Below are 15,910 nucleotides of genomic sequence, written 5' to 3'. Positions count from 1 at the left end.
ATTCTGAGTTAGAGAGTAGGCTTTCAGTTAAGATGTAGCCTATATCATTATAGGCCTGCAGTATTTGTAGGTGCTAATGATGCCGCCCTGTTACTTTCAAATCTCAACATTATTCTGCGTGTGTGACATGAACTGGGATGGGCTCAGACATCAGCCTTGTATCATATGAAACATGAGATTCTGCGGCCATCAGTTGATTTGTAAAAAATACTTCTACAGATAAAAACCAAAGCCCAGTAATCACAGCGTCATGACTTTCCAGGTTCAAATACCATGTAGATATGCAGCGATGTTATGGGGTGCATAAATTATCCCTGTTTGGGGGTCACGTGTGGCTTGTGGCCTATCAGGAGTGCCGATCCCAGTGCTATAGGGTTTAGCCAATTTACTATAGTTCCCCCTCTAGGGAGTTTCAGGCCATGTGAGGGAACAAGCTAGCAGGAATTGTTATTCCCCTGTGTCACTCAAAAGCCCTTGAGAATAAATGCAAAATGGCCAATGTTTGACCAAACAGCTGGAAATGTTTATCCTATATGAAGAACAAGGGAAAAAATCCTTCTTGTTTGCCTCATGGTTGGGGGAAAAAGATTGTCCTGATGTACTGAGAGATATTGCATGTAGCATTTCCTCAGATGGAGGAGGGCACTCGCAGAAAGGCTGAGAAGCTTTATCTCTCCACTGGAGTCATCTTCACAAATTGGGAACAGGGATCCCTTTCCTGTCTTTCAGAAACCACTGTAACCTCTGCATGACCCCAAAAGGATCATTATTTTCAAGAAATTAGGTTTCACAATCACGCTGTGGCATTAATTATGCTTTGATTTAATAGTGGAAAGCAACTGATGACACATTTCTTATTTCAGTTAAATTGAATAAAATTAGGCTTTTAGAGTGATCTCAGACACATGTGACATCCGATGTTTGGTTAAATTCAGAATTAAGCAGGTGTATGAAAAATAGATACTTCTTGTGTTTAGTGAAGTGTTTCTTGTAGTGCAAAAATAATAAAAAAGGAAAAACCCATAACTTTTAGAGGATTAAAGCATCCTTCATTCTCTTCTTGCACCGACTAAGCAAGTTTGAGCAGGTGGAGCGAGTCCAATCGTGTCACATCAGCAGAAAAAGCTTCACATATTTCTTCAGTAACCGGTAAAAGCAGTGTGTGCGGATTTGTGTGAGGGTTCCTCTGGCCATTGTTTCCGTGTCTGACGGCCAGGCCTTGGCAGGAAGTGCCTCAGCGTCCAGGGGCGAGCGAGGCCGCGAGTCAGGACGCTGCTGACGTCCGACCCGGTGAAGTCATTGTGCTCCGCTTGACGCTCTCTTCCGTCACTCCTGGGCCGTGGTCCGTGTCCGAAACGGACCTTCCGGGGGACCCCACGCTCATGGGGGGGGGGGGGGGGGGTGGTTATTGGGTCTGCTCAGTGGTGTAGCTGTTGGCTTTTGTCTCACTCTCCTTTGGACGGAGCGTCATGTGCTTTCACAGTGTTGCGTTTCCCATGACGTGTTTTTCATTTGTTTTATCGCTATTTCCTGCCAAGCGCAGCAATGTTCTTTAAAGTGGGAGGTGGCATTAGTACTGTACTGCGCTTGATGAATGAGCTCAACTGTAATGATCTTCGGTAAAGATGCCAGGAATAACATAGCGTTTCTAAACACTTACAAGAGATCAGATTTGACCCAATTGACCTAGATCCTCATTTCCATTTCTTAAAGGGGACTAATAATGAGGCGTATTAACTGTTAGTGGGCAAATGCAACATCTGTGATGTAATTTTGAAGTTTTTTCTCAAAGCGAATGAGGGGGTCAGATACTGATCAGCTTTAGGCGTGCAAGAACAAAATACCAGGAATAGGCTACTTTGCGGTGGAGTGTTGTTTGATAAGCCTCGTGATTCTGAAGGTGAAAGGTTGCTTCTTGCGTGATTGAAACTCGGATCGAGTCCGAATTCCGTGATGATTTCGCCCCACAAACCGACCATGAAGATCACGCGGGCTGTGCAGCTCTGGTGTGGGTACGCAACGCAACAGTCATCGTGGCCACGCTGAGTGCATTGTTTCAGGTGAACCTTGGTTTGGGAGGCAAGACATACCGATCCTGTGCAAATATTTGTTTTGAGATTTGCGCCTCGTGCGCCTTGTGCTAACAACGCTGGGTCTGAAATTCTTCAGATGCTTTATCGGTGTGTATTTCGGCACGCAGAATTGCATCATGGGCAGGGTATGGTTTTGTGTTGGAGGAGATGTGGGGGGACCATTTGTGCAGCCAACAAAGCCAAAGCAACAACATGCTCGTCTATTTCAGTGAGAAACATGTGTTCCTCCCAGTTCTTTCTCAGGCACGTGAGGGGTGTTCTTTTACAGCAGATTAGTCCAATTTAAAGTTCTCGTCCCAAGTAAGGCCACTAAGAGAATGTCACTGCTAAATATTTAAGATGAGACAAATGTAGCTAGGCTTTAGGGGCTACAAATATGGACGTTTACATGTGAACAGACCGATCATATTATGAAATGGCATTCATATTTTCATCTCCCCTGAAGACTGGACCGCACTAAGTGCTAGTCGTGTTTTTAGCTCTTGTAACTCTTGTACGCCTCTTGAGAAAGAGCTCGGTTACTGTGGCCGCGTGCCAGTTAAAGTAATATCTCACAGGGGTCTCTGTTATCACAGGGCGTCTGTGCTTTCCTGTTCTTCATTTTTATGTGCTGCAGACAGCATGTTTAACTTCAGCGTATGTGTCTTGGAACATGTATAGTGAGCATATGGGGGGGGGGGGGGAGAATCTAATATTTAGTAGTGAAATGTCCCTGGGTGATCAGACCAGACTGGCTGCCTTACACCTTGGACTAGAGAATAGGTTTTTTGACTACATCTCTGCTTTGGCTGTTTTTAAGTGCTCTGTTTACGGGCCTTGCGATTACAAAGTCTGAGCATGTTCCTTGAAAATGGGAAGTGGTAAAAAATTGGGGAAAAATGACCCTGTTTAAGATGGTTACTCATGGACACAGGGGAAGTCTCTGCTGAATCAACCCTTTAAAAAAAAAAAAAAAAACTCCTTCAGGAAAATGGCGTTTGCCAGGCTACATTTCCTGCCCTCTTTCTGCAGAGAGGGGGGGATGGGAGAGGGGGGGGGGGGGGGGGGGGGGTGGAGGGAGGAAATATTGGAAATGACCACAGTGCCCTGAGAAATGGGGAGGGGACGCAGTTTAGACTGGAAAGACGCGCTGAATATTTATGGGAACTCCACGTCTCTGCTTGTTCAATCTGTGACTCCTCAACAACGCCTCTGCCCTGTAGTGAAGAAGTTTGTGTTTAGAGGCCCGGGGTTCCTCAGACCGTGTGTAATCAATGAAAGGAGGCCACTGCAGGAAAAGTTTAAATGTGTTTTAATAGTTTAATTGTTGGGAGCTGCTTTGTTTTGCAGCTGCACTTAGAACACAATGCTAATGTCTGTGAGAAAGGGGTGTGCATGTTTGTTTACTTAATATAGCCTAGGCCTATTTATTTATGCAGCGCTTTTTGCAGATTGCATTCCAAGTGTTTTCCCGGAAGAGTTATAACCCATATTATAGCTAACTCTCCAGTTATTCAATCAAAGGATTACCGGGCTGATCTCATCTGAAAGTAGGATTATGATGCATGCACTTTCAGGGTTAAATTTCCCAGTATTCACGAGAAAAGGGAAGAAAAAAAAAAGTTGGGTTAAAAATAAAGTTGTGACCGTTTTTTTTTTTTTTTAAACTTTAGCCAAACATAGAATTTTAGGCGGGGTTCTGTGTTTAAAGTGGCGAGACCAACGTACTCTGCCCGCCAAAACTAGGCCGTGCCCGCCAAGACTTTTTCCGTCGCCCACTTTTCTTTCTTTCTGTCTCTTAAACACTAGCTGGGAACTTGAGGGAAAAGTTGTCTTCAAAAATCAGTAAGTGATCTCCCTCTCTTTTTTTTTTTTCTTTCCCCATTCTCCGTTTCAGGTTTGCCTCCTGTTGCAGGTAGGCAGATTTGGGACGGCTTTTGCGCTCGAAAATCCATATTAATGAGAGAAGAAGCTGGAGGGGTGAGGGTTGGGTGAGGGTGAGGTGGTTTTGTGTTGGTTGCAAAAGGGCAAGACTTAAAAACTTGTGAAACCGTGAGTTGCTGTCATCGCGCTCTTTCTGAGAACAGAGGTCACTCGTAAATGTAAACATTACCAACCCAGATTCATACGCTCGTAACACGCCGATGGAGAGAAGCGCTACCGTTTACGTGATTTGCTCCTCTTTGTGTGCTGGGTCTGTGAATGAGCCTTTTGTTTGCGAGCACGTGTCCGGACTGCGGCTGCTGAACTGAAGCCTTTCTTGTTTGAAGAGGGTAGTTTGTCGAATTCGTCGAAAACACGTTTGAGCGCAGATTCCTGTGACGTTTTCCTTTCCCTTCCCGCTCGGTCCTTCTCGTGATCTGAGCGTAAAGCTGCTGCTTTTCGTTGGTTTTGGAATTCTTGGTTTGGAGCTGAGCGGACTGGACTTCATTTGGCTCAGTCTGTTCTTCTCGTGTTGCCGTGGCGTTTTCATTCTCATTTTCTCTGACGTTTAAAAAAAAAAAAAAAAAAATCCTTCGTCAGTAGTTGTGACCATGATGTGTAACCCACCTCTCACTTTGTATCCAAATGTCTTTTGAAATTGCGTTTATAGGATAGGGACCACTTGATGTAGGCTGACAATGTAAGAGGATGTCCTGGTGTGGTGTAACTAGGTAACAAACCAGCAAAGGAAAACATTACGGGATCAGTAACTGGAATTTTAATTTACATGAGATGACAAATGGCATTGTAATTAGCTGCAGTCTGTTCCAACCTATATGTTTATCCCATAATGAGCAATACATGTATAAATATTACACTGAGCACTTTCTGGCCTGTGCTTTTTGTATAAGCTGTTTTTAAATGAAAAACAGTACTAAATCTGACTGTAGTGATAGTCAGTTACAACCAGAGAGCCCTTGTTCAAACACTGTAATGTTGGTCAATGTGTCACGTTTTATGGCATGTTAATTTTGCAAGAATAGTAGGCTAATATTTGCCTTCCTTAAAGAAGTGACTGAGGTCTCCTAGAAGCTCAATAATTTCAGAATCACATTAAACATGCATGTTTTAGTTTGTGTTGTGCTCACTCCAACCAGTTCGTAGTTAAAGTTTTATTTTTTGGGAGTTTGCGACGGCCAGAAAAAGCCATTTCCTTTGGTAATGATGCCAAGTACTATCATAGCCACAGAATCAGGAAGTTCATTTTTACAGTACACTTTTGGCACTAAAGGAGGAGTTGGTCCCGTCTATGAGAGGTGCCTACTTTAGTGAGCTCCCAACTTTCGAGATAAAGATGATGACAGACAAACATTTCTGCCCTTGGTTTCATGTTCTGTTGTGGGAAATACAAAACTAACGGAGTTGATTTGTTGGTTATGAAAACTTCTGGTTACTACAAGTCTCAAACGAATGTTCTTTGACCACTGATCCTATTGGATTGTATTATCTGGTGATTAGATTTCCAGCGTTCTGGCATGCATCACTGTCGATGTATGTAGCGTGTTTATGTGTGGTTTTAGTGTATTTTGGCAAGTTGAAGCTGTCAAACATAAACATATTTTCACTTCACTTGCTATAGCCTACATCATTGCTTCAGATGAGCAACCAAAAAAACCTTTTTATATGCTGTGAAAACCACTGGTGTTTTTTTTTTTTTTTTTTGAGCGAAATGTGGGTCCAGCCAGTCAATTTGCTGACTTATGGAATTATGTGACCTATTTCTGGGCAGGGTGTTGCGGAGGGTAAGCGCTGATATTTTGGGAGGTGGCTTTAGTGGGTTCTGTTTTCCATTGTGGTTGCTAGGAGGGGGGGGGGTGGCTGGCTGGCTGTGGTCTTCTCTAAGAGCCCAAATTTTTCCCCGCCGCGGTTTTGCTACACAGTAGAATTAAGATGCCAAGTAGGATGGGGTGGGGGGTGAGGGGGGGGGGGGGGGGGGGGGGGGGGGGGGCGGGGGCGATGGGTTGGCGGTGATATCCTAGAATGCCGGTCAGGTCAAAGGCTTTTTTATAACACGCTTGCTCTGAGTCCCTGTGAGTGCACACATCACACACACGCGCACACACACACACACACACACACACACGTGTGTGTCTCAGTATCTACGGCTTCCCTTCAGACACTCCAGGGCCACATGGTGTCCGATAAGCCGGTGTCTATTTAAACTACTGCGCTCAAACTCCGCGTGCTGAACCGCTATGGAAACATGATTGGCTCGTGCATCCGCTCCCTATCAGCGCTGTTGCATGCTGGGACTTTTCCAGCGTTGGCACACTTCTTTTTCCCTTTCCCTCCCCTGACTAAAAAAAGCACATGGTTTGGTGGTCTAAGTGCGTTTATTGTTTTACTGAGTTCACTTAGATTTCAGGAAACTTCCTTGAGGGCTGTTGTCAGGAATCGTTTGTGCCCCAGTAGCATTTCTCTAGCATTTTTTTGTGCGTTGAAAGCTTGAGAAATTCTGGAAACTTTGCCCATCGTGCAGAAAGAAAACCAACAAAGAAGAACTAGCAGAAGAAAGAGGTGTTGCTGAATCACCTTTGGATGACATGTTTCTGGCTGGAATAGTTATTTATTTATTTATTTATTTATTTTTTGGTCCTTAGAATAAGCACCTTAGTCACTGACAACACACCGGAATGTTCTAGAACTTTACTGCTGACACGTTTTACCCATTGCACCGTATAGGGGACATACTGTAAGACAGTTTGGCTAAGTCACAGTGGCTGTTTAAAAACATTTCCACAAGAGTGAGAATTGCCCCTGTGGATCACGGCCAAGAAAAACATGCATTTCTCCAGAAGAAACAAAGCCTGTGACAGTAAGCTTTGACCTGGCACAATGAGCTTTGGGCTGGCACAGATTTTGTTTCTATAGTTTCCCTGCTTCAGACCTGCAGGGCAAATGTTGCTGGCAGAGAGATGTGTTCTGTAAGATTAATTGGTGCGAAGGCTTCACTGTGTTACCGGGAACTCTTAATGCATGTCTGGAGGGGTCATATTGCTTGGGAAAGTTTAAATCCACTTCTTTTGTTTTATTTTTGTATGTCAGAGTTGCGCTCTATTGGACTAGCTGTTAGCTGTTTGTGACTGCTCCCGCGTTTGCCCAAACTGCCCTTTCTCTGCCCCCTGCTGGTGGGGCTGAACCCTAACAGCGGCTACTGCCCCGATTGGACAAGTGACACATCAATCAAATCTGAACCAGTCTCAGAGTGGCCCCGGGGCCAATGGGCACTCCTTATTGTTGAGCCCTTGCAGGGACTGGTGTGCGCACATGAGCCCTGGTGAAATGCTGCAGCTTTGTGCAAACGATTAACCAAATCATTTTTTGGGGTCATGCGAAAGGGTTACTGTATTTTTTTCAGAGTACTGCCAACCGTGTTTTATTAATTATGACATCACCGGTTTTGTGCATGTTTTATGCGAGACGCAGCTTGGGTGTGAAATGTGGGGAAATTCCGTCAATCGGCCAATGAAACGCATGCCTCTGGAACCGGACGGAGAACAATTAAGTCGTGTTTCGGGGGGGCGCGAGCTTTTGTTTCAGTTCGCGACTTGGCAGCAACTGTTCATTTGTTCTGCAAGAAAAGGCTTTATTTGGCGAGTGAACAACAAAAACAAAAGTATTATTATAAAACGCAGACCTCCTGTTTTCTTTGCGCACGATTTGAAAACAATAAACAAAGCAGCGTGAGGTGTGCTGATCTGCCAGGACTTCTTAAGCTTTTAGCCGGTCTGCTGCAAGTAGAATGTGAAAGAAAAATGTACATCGCTAGCATCAACCCTCAGTACTGCTGAGGATATAGCACCACATTCGATGCCAAATCAGCCTTAGTCTTAAGTTCTCAGTTCACAGTTTACATTTTGGGTGCCCAAAAAATGCCCCTGACAGATTCCAGCGTCTCCTGAGTCTCCAAGGAGAAGTGCCCGTGCCGGGGATTCTTTCTGGTCTGGCCCCCAGGATGGTTTCCTAGACGGTCTCCCAGCGGCATGGCTCTAGATAAAGATAGACCTTGCCTCTGTTAACCCCTTACGTGTTCCAGTCAACGCCCGAAACAGGGCCGCCTCCAGCCGAGCGGGCCGGGTGTTGAAAAGGTCAGCCAGAGCCCAGTCCGGTCCAGTCCAGTCCGCCCCGTATGGATTCCGGTCTCCAGGTTTTAGTCAGCACTCTGTGGGCTTGTGTCACTCACGATCCGCGGTTCTGTGTAACGTGCGGGTCTCTTGTGTTTTATCTCTCGCCAGGTGTACCTCATCAACGTCACGTACTCCGACTCCAGCTCCCACACCATCTACAGGAGATACAGCAGATTCTTCGACCTCCAGGTAACTGCACCTGTCCGTTAACATTCCGCTGGTTTTTAAAAAAAAAATCATTCCTGTTCCATCCTCCTGTTCCAAGTTCATAATAAGCTGCCTTCTTCCTGGACTTATGTTGTCCAAATCAAGTGTCATGTTGTAAATTTGGTTACGATAGACTACTCCCTGCTCAGGTCAAGGTACTATATTTTAGATGGCACATGTAGATGTACTCCAGAATTATATTTGGGTTTCATTTCGACAGAAAAGTATCCCTATGATGAACTGAAATGTCACTAAATTTGGGTTTCAAATTAGTGCCCTAAGTTTTATGCTGACAGTTTCACAGAGCAAAGCACCAGGATTCAGGTGGGACATATATCTGTGAATTTCTGATGTATTATTTACAGTACATTCTTTCTGCCGGTCCTCTCTTTTGAATATGTATATGCAGATTCAGCTTCACTGTCTTTGGACGGGAGTTTGATTTATAGGACATGTGAAATGTCTCTCATATCGCCTCCTGCCCTTTTTGCTGGGAAGGTGTGGGTCTGTTCTGAGAGTAAGTGCTGTATGTGTACCTAACACAGAGAGAGGGAGGGAGAGAGTCACCAAGCGTTCAGGGTCTCCTGGTACTTCTGCCAATGCGATTGGCTCTCAGGGACAGCACGGATCTCAATGGTCGCAGTGTGTTCCACAGGAAGTGATGCGTCAATCGGGGGAGGAAACAAACTGTGAAAGGCTCCCATTGATAACCAGAGGGGCCTCGCCGAAATGGAAAGGCCGCGCTACATTACTGATTGCTCCCTAAAATGGGGGAAAGAGGGAAAGTAATAACCATCAATCACAGAGGCGATTCACCAGCTTCAAAACCTTTGCTGAGGTCTTTCAGGGATTCAGGAAATCGCAGAAATAAATGTCTCATTTTTTTATTGCAATGCATGTCTACACTGCTTGTGCACATTCCTAAAATATTACCATGTACTGTATGCACTCCAGCACATGGGGGACTGAGTTTAAAAAGGGTTGTAATTCTTACATGGGTCTTATGGATGTAAATACCCTCAACTTGGAGCTGACAGTCTACACTTTAACCTTATATTGTGCCATTGTAAACACTTGAGCATTAAGACTACCCCGAAATTGGGATAAGGTCATATCCTCAAGCCATCCTTTGAGAACTTCTGGATGGTCTCTGGGCCGTATCGAGGGGGTAGATCCAGCGAACCTTGGCTAATCTCCGAGCCTCTCTGAACAGTTGGGAAAATCCTGTGGGGGTTTGAGCGGACCGGGGTTACCCATGTGTACATGAGTCCTGCAGCTTCAACACGCTTTGTGGTAGTCTGGTGAAAACCGCCATTTTGGGGCATCGTCTGGACCAGCCGCAGTCAAATTAAGTATGGAATATAAAGTTCACTTGTAAGCTGCAGTTTAACCACATGTGAATTTGATTACAAATCTGAAATTGTGGAGTACACAACCAAATTAAAAAAAAAAAAAAAGGTCTTTGTCCTAAGCATTATGGAGTGCACTCTGTGCATATGGAAACACATTTCTGACCTGACACTGTCACTGTGGAACTGCATCCTGGGAAGAGGAAGGAAGCGTCTTTAGAACGAGAGGGACGTCAGTGACTCCAGGGTCTTGCAGTCATATGGAATATTCCTGATGGAAGGCTTCCTGCTTGTTCCAGGTCCAGCTTTCCAGCCGATAGGACTCGATGTGACACTCAGATTGTGTTGCGCTTTTGGGAAAGGATCCTCTTACGTTGCACGCGTTGATCGGGTGTTGAGCCGATTCGTCTTCCCAGAGCTCACTTGTGATTTTTTTTAAGGGGATGCCTTTCGGGCCACCCGCATAGCGCTTCTCAGGTGGCGTGTCTGTTGCTCGCGTTCTTAATGATTCTCGTGGCGATGCAGACGCGTTCGCCATCAGGAGCTTTGTAACCATGGCAGCAGAGCCGGCTGTCTAGGAGACCGTGAGGGTCGCCAGACTGGTGCCAGACAGATCGACAGACAGATGACTGGGGAAAGAGGCCGTACGGGGGCGACCTCGAGGGCAACAATGCCGCCATTTTAATTTGAGGACCGCGCGCGCGAAAGGAATGCGCCTGTACTGCCGAGCTCTTCCTTCAGAACTGAGTAACACTGACATTAACAAGCACAGAGCTGTTAAAGGCCAGAAGTGGGAACAGTGTGGCTCAGATTTGTGTGCGTTCATACTTGTTTTGTGCGTTTATGCTTGTTTTGTGACTCTCGTTTTGCGCGTTTATGTTTGTTTTGTGGCTCTTCCGTGATGCGTTAATGCTGACTTCTGACCGAGACAGCTCTGAAGCTGGGCTGTCAGCATTCAACCAATTCTCTGTCACATTTGTCACTTGCCCTGAATGCACGAGCAATCAGAAGCACATTTTACACAACAGGCTGTGGTCATTGTGTCATCATACGTATCCAATTCTAAAAAGTCGTTAACTTTCTTTTTAGACAGGCTTTTATTGACCAAGGGTGCATACACAAAAATCAGGCTATGCTGTCCGTGCTGGTGTTTCAGAAATCGTGTGCCTAAGACCACAAAGCACCCGGTTCTTTCTTTCTTTTTTTTTTTTTTTTGCCCGTGTTTTTAAAAATAGCCCAGTACTTTCACCCCTTGACATGTGCCTTCAAAGTACTGTAGAGTCGTCTGAGAAGGGGTTTCTTTGTCCAGGGGCCTGGATGAAAGCCTGCTCTGCTCGTGCGATGCAGTTCCTCATGCCGTTATGAAGCTGGCCGGGGAAGGGGAGAACACCTACATTTCGGACACAGCCCCGTTGTTGTCCTGCCGCACAATGGTCTCCTTGAGCGCAGTGAATTCTGCCTGAGAACTCATCCCCACAGCCCTGGGTTGGAGATTAAGAAGTACATCTGTATTTATAATGAGGGAATGCACATGGTCATAAATCTGTGGGAGGATTCAAATGCACAGCCCTCTTGGCGAGGCAGAGGACTGCACTGTTTTCGAAGGGAAAAAAGAAAAAAAAAAGACTTCAGTTTAGCACTTCAGACCAGGCTTGAGAAGTCATGCCTCTGTTGGTCGCTCAACCAATTGATCGCTCTCTATTGGCCACTGTTCCACAGAACGCTTTAAGATGGAAGTCAACTGGAGTCCATTTGCGTCACCCTGAAGGTTAGTGATGACGTGACAGGAAGTGACGCATTGGACATGGGAAATTAAAGTGAGCGGCGGTGGGTTTGTGTGCGTGCCAGTTCCCCTCCTCCCTGTCCCTCACCGCCCCCCCCCCCCCCCTTCGACCCGACACTTTGATGTGTTAATGTATTTCCAGCGACCGACGCTGTGCAAATAGGCCTTTCCTGAGAGCGTTTGCTTCAACAATCTCCCGACACATTATCAGAGGACATATGGCCTGTGAAATGTTTCCTGATGGGCAGGCTCTTATTTTCACACCGTGTTAGTCACCCACAGCGTCCGTGCCCAAGGTCTGACCGGGGAGTCGATCAATGGGAAAATGGGTTTGGCCTCGATTTCACAACAACGTGTTCAAGGTAGCTGCTCGCTTTGCGTTTACTTGCTAACGCGTTTCTCATGCACCTGAGCGTGATCTGTAATGGTGTGGAGGCTGAGAATCGGTGGCATTGAGTTTTGTTAAACATTAAAGTGAAGCCACTTTGCTCTTTGATGGCGGGCGCCTCCGCCATCTTCCCCTGCAGCTTACGCAGGAGTCGCACAGTTGGCGGTCGAGAAAAAACGACACCGCAAAAGTTTATATCCTCCGGGAGAAAAGGAGCATCCTGTTTACCGAGGTAGACTTTCCGGAAGATTCCTGCGTGTTTCGTCTGTGTTTACAAACTACTGGACTCGGGGGGGAAAAAAAAAAACAAACGGATGAAAATGACATAATTGCAAGCAGAGCGCTTCGCCAATCTCGTTCTTAGGGCCACAAAAAAAGCCCACGACAGTGCTTTTGTGTCGTTTGGTTTAAGACCCTTTCGTTGTGCTGTAAAACGGGGTCCAACCGAAAATCGGTTTGCAATTACCGAGTGAAGTTCCACCTCTCCCCCCCCCGCATTAAAACCGATGGATTACCGTCGCGAATTCAGTGGGCATTCCGAAGAAGAGTGAATACCCATATTTCAAAATGGCGGTGGGACAACAGCCCTTCGTCTTGTGGTACCTCGGTTAATAAAGTGGGCCTCGTATCGAAGGAGAAATCTTGCCATTTGGCGCAGAAGTGATCCACTGAGCAGTTAGTGTATCGCAGTGACCAGGGGCATGCTGGGAGGACAAAGCCTTATGCATTCACCTGACTGGCCCAGGACCCGCTCTTTTGGTGCTACTCCAGATTGCAGGTGCTCAGTGCTTTCAGTGGTATTTCCATGCAGTTTAGCTGATATACTTGGCTGCTCACAGATCAGCATTGTACTGACAACAACAACAACAACGCTGCCGGTCTTCAATGCAGAAAATCTCAGTGAATGGCCTTTGACTTGCACACAGCTAAATGGTTCCTCTCACAGTGGAGTGGTTTGAGAAAAAACCTCTCTCCCCCCCCCCCCCCCCCCCCCCCCCCCGAGGGATTATCACATTATCCTTCTCCTTCCCACCACCTCTGCCCCCTCCCTTCGTTGTTTCGTTGCCCAACTCCCCCCCCCCAAACAAGCTGGGGCCTGTTCCCTTCCAGCTTCGCTAAATTGCACGCTTGCATCGCATGCGCACCCAAAACTCCTACAGGGAGATTTTCTCTTGGTTAGTAATGCTCGGCGGCTGGTGTTATTGATTGCGTGAGAGGTTGCTCCCGGGAGCAGCGTTGCCTTGGCGTGGGCTTGCCTCTGTCCTCTCCACTGCTCCTGCGGCGTTGGCCTGACTGCTCCAGCGGGACTCATTAAACGCTAAATCAGCCCTTATATGCCACTGGCTCTCCACTGCAAGTCTTGATGCTATGCCAATGATCAAATGTGCTTTCTGAGTTGCGCATTTAGTGGTGCATTGTTGGGGTTATCTTGGATTTGCATTTTTAAAAAAAGAAAGCCCAGTAAGATGTCTTGAGAAAAAGCTGATGTCCTAAGTTTTGAAGACGGGGACCATAGAAAGCCGAGTCCTCTGTAATCTGAGACTCCTTGTGTGTTCTTGGGTGCCTGTGGAGTGTCCGAGAAGGCGGGAGCCACCATTTTGTCTTTCAACATCTTTGTGTTTCCAACGTCTTCACCATCATCATCCAAGCTCTCCGGGGTTTCAGCTGGTCTGGCTCCACAGTCAGAAGTCAGGTTCAGAATCTGAAGGTCCATGGTGGACTCCAGTAGACAGTTCTCTGCTTCTTGGGGCTGGACCTGCAGTCCTTGCTTTCCTCTGGTCGATAGTACGGAAACTCCTATAATTCTGGTCACGGAACGAAACAGACCTGCACAGGTTCTCTTTCTGCTCTGAGATTGGTGCCATAGATTATTTTTCCTGCTCAGCCCTCAAAGGCCCCTTTTCCTCCTTATTAAAGCTGAGGTCGCTGAGTGCTTTGGTCAGATTGCGCTCTTTGTGAAAAGCGGCATTAATCACCGCAAAGAGCAGGCCTGTTTGGGCCGCATTGTTGGGCCGTGGAGGTCTAAAGAGTCTGCGGGGACCTGCTGCACTGTTGTCTCGCAGACAGGAGCTGGATAAATGCAAACATGGCGTCTCCCCGAGTTTCACCTTCGGTGCGGCAATGAAACCAAGTCTCTCTCTGAAACACCAGTGGCTCTATCTGACAGAGAATGGAGAAGTCAGAAACCTCTTGAGTCCTCCTGGTTCCACTCTGAAACACCAGAGTGCTCTATCCGACGGAGAATGGAGAAGTCACAGCTCCTTTTGTGTGGAGTGGGGCTCACCTCGGTGTTTGATTTCACTGGTCTGCGTAAGAACACAAAGAAGGTCTAGTTACCCACATGACTCGATAGCCCAATAGATATCCCAAACTGAACTCCACTGAATTAAACTGCTATTAGAAAGCATGGCAGCTAAAATGCCCATAGGGGTGAAAGATTAGCTCAGGATTGCGCAAGTTTTTTTTTTCTTTTGTGTGACTCTTTTATGACATCATAATGCAGAATTCTGACTGTATGAGTTCCGATATGTTAACCTTGCTGCTGTACGTCAGTGTAGTATAGTTGTAGCCTATATCACGATAACAGTAGTATTGGTTATACAGTATGACACACTCTGATACTCTGCAGCGTCCCTTTTTTGGGTAGATGTAGGGCGTGAAAATTGTGGGCACGGGGTGGAGTGCAGGCTTGAAGCGTTTTACTTCAGCCATTAGCGGGCTTTCCCACGCTCATATTGTTTCTGCACATCGGATCGCGTTTGTTTGCGCGTCCTGTTTTGGCTGCGTGATAAAATGAAAATCGCTCTATTGCTCTATTGTGATAAAAATCAGTGTTGGGGGGGGGCTAAATCTTCCTGCCTTTGGGGGGGGGGGGGGTGTGGGGGGTTTGCTAAATGACCAGCTTGGCCACGGATGGCGGTATCCGGGGATTAGCCTGGAATTCTCCTTTGCTCCTGGGGGAGGTGAAGCTCTCTCTGCGGCTGTTTCAAGGCTGTGCCCCCCCCCCCCCCCCCGCGCCCCCCCCGCCCCCCCAGATAGCAGAGGATAGATTCGCTGGGGTCCCCCAGCAGCTGAGAGTCAGACATGACCGCATCGCTGCACCTGTTGCTAAGCAGCCACGCACAGGCCCAGAGTTGGTGAGTCGAAACGCACAGCCTCGAGGAGTCTGCCCTAGACTCTTTAACCCACTGCATCCTCTGCCTCAGATTACATCAGGACACTTTTTACATCAGGGCAAAATCTCTTAAACTGAAGCTTTCCGGGATGAATTTAATTAATGTAACTGGTGCCAAATTCTCCTTTCATCTACTGTGAAGCACTGTGTTCAGCTGTGGTGGGAATAATTGTGGTTTGTCAGAACTGTCTCAGGATGGGGGGGTCAACTATATATAGTGCTGTGATTCACATTTGTAGTCGGCTGCAGGTCCATCGTGTGAAACTGGGCCACGTAAAAAGACTCCAGTGCCTTGGCATGAAGCTGGAGGCGAAAAGACACCAAATCCTTACCACTGATAACCGTGTCAGTTCCATTACATTACATTACAGGCATTTGGCAGACGCTCTTATCCAGAGCGACGTACAACAAAGTGTATAACCATAACCAGGAACAAGTATGACGAAACCCCTAGAGAGAAGTACCGGTCCAAGTACAGGGAACAACCGCATAGTTCAACTTTCAACCAGTTCCAAACTGTCCACAGCTTGAGCTGTTCAAAATTGTAAATTTAAAATTCCTTCGGTGGATCAGAAATGCGTCCTGCCTCGGCGCTTTCAACGGTTCTGAGAACAAATGCATCGAACATCGTTTACATACTTTTCCCTTTTTCTCCGATTATTTCTCTGCATGGTACTTTCAGGCTGGGTCCCATGATATACAGTATGAAATGGTTTTTTTTAAAGGACAAAGATGAGGGAAGTTACTTAAGTCAGAAAGAAATGTGATTCCTTCTGGTATTGCATCACCGTGTTTCTTCACATAATCATTTTCATGTTTCTCTCCT

General features: G+C 46.5%; 1 protein-coding gene across 4 annotated transcripts in view; it reads left to right on the top strand.

The window, feature by feature from the left end:
- sh3pxd2aa (SH3 and PX domains 2Aa) overlaps positions 1-15,910 on the top strand; it is an 81,914-nt gene that overhangs the window by 2,441 nt on the left and 63,563 nt on the right. For all 4 annotated transcript variants that reach the window (XM_035403831.1, XM_035403829.1, XM_035403832.1 and 1 more), the window contains exon 2: positions 8,291-8,371. In XM_035403831.1, the coding sequence (XP_035259722.1) occupies positions 8,291-8,371 (81 nt within the window). The remainder of the gene's footprint in view (positions 1-8,290; positions 8,372-15,910) is intronic.

The sequence above is a fragment of the Anguilla anguilla genome, chromosome 2 (genome assembly GCF_013347855.1).
Source record: "Anguilla anguilla isolate fAngAng1 chromosome 2, fAngAng1.pri, whole genome shotgun sequence".
NCBI lineage: Eukaryota > Metazoa > Chordata > Actinopteri > Anguilliformes > Anguillidae > Anguilla > Anguilla anguilla.
Note: the sequence above shows the minus strand (reverse complement) of the source record. Positions and strands in the feature narration are given on the sequence as shown.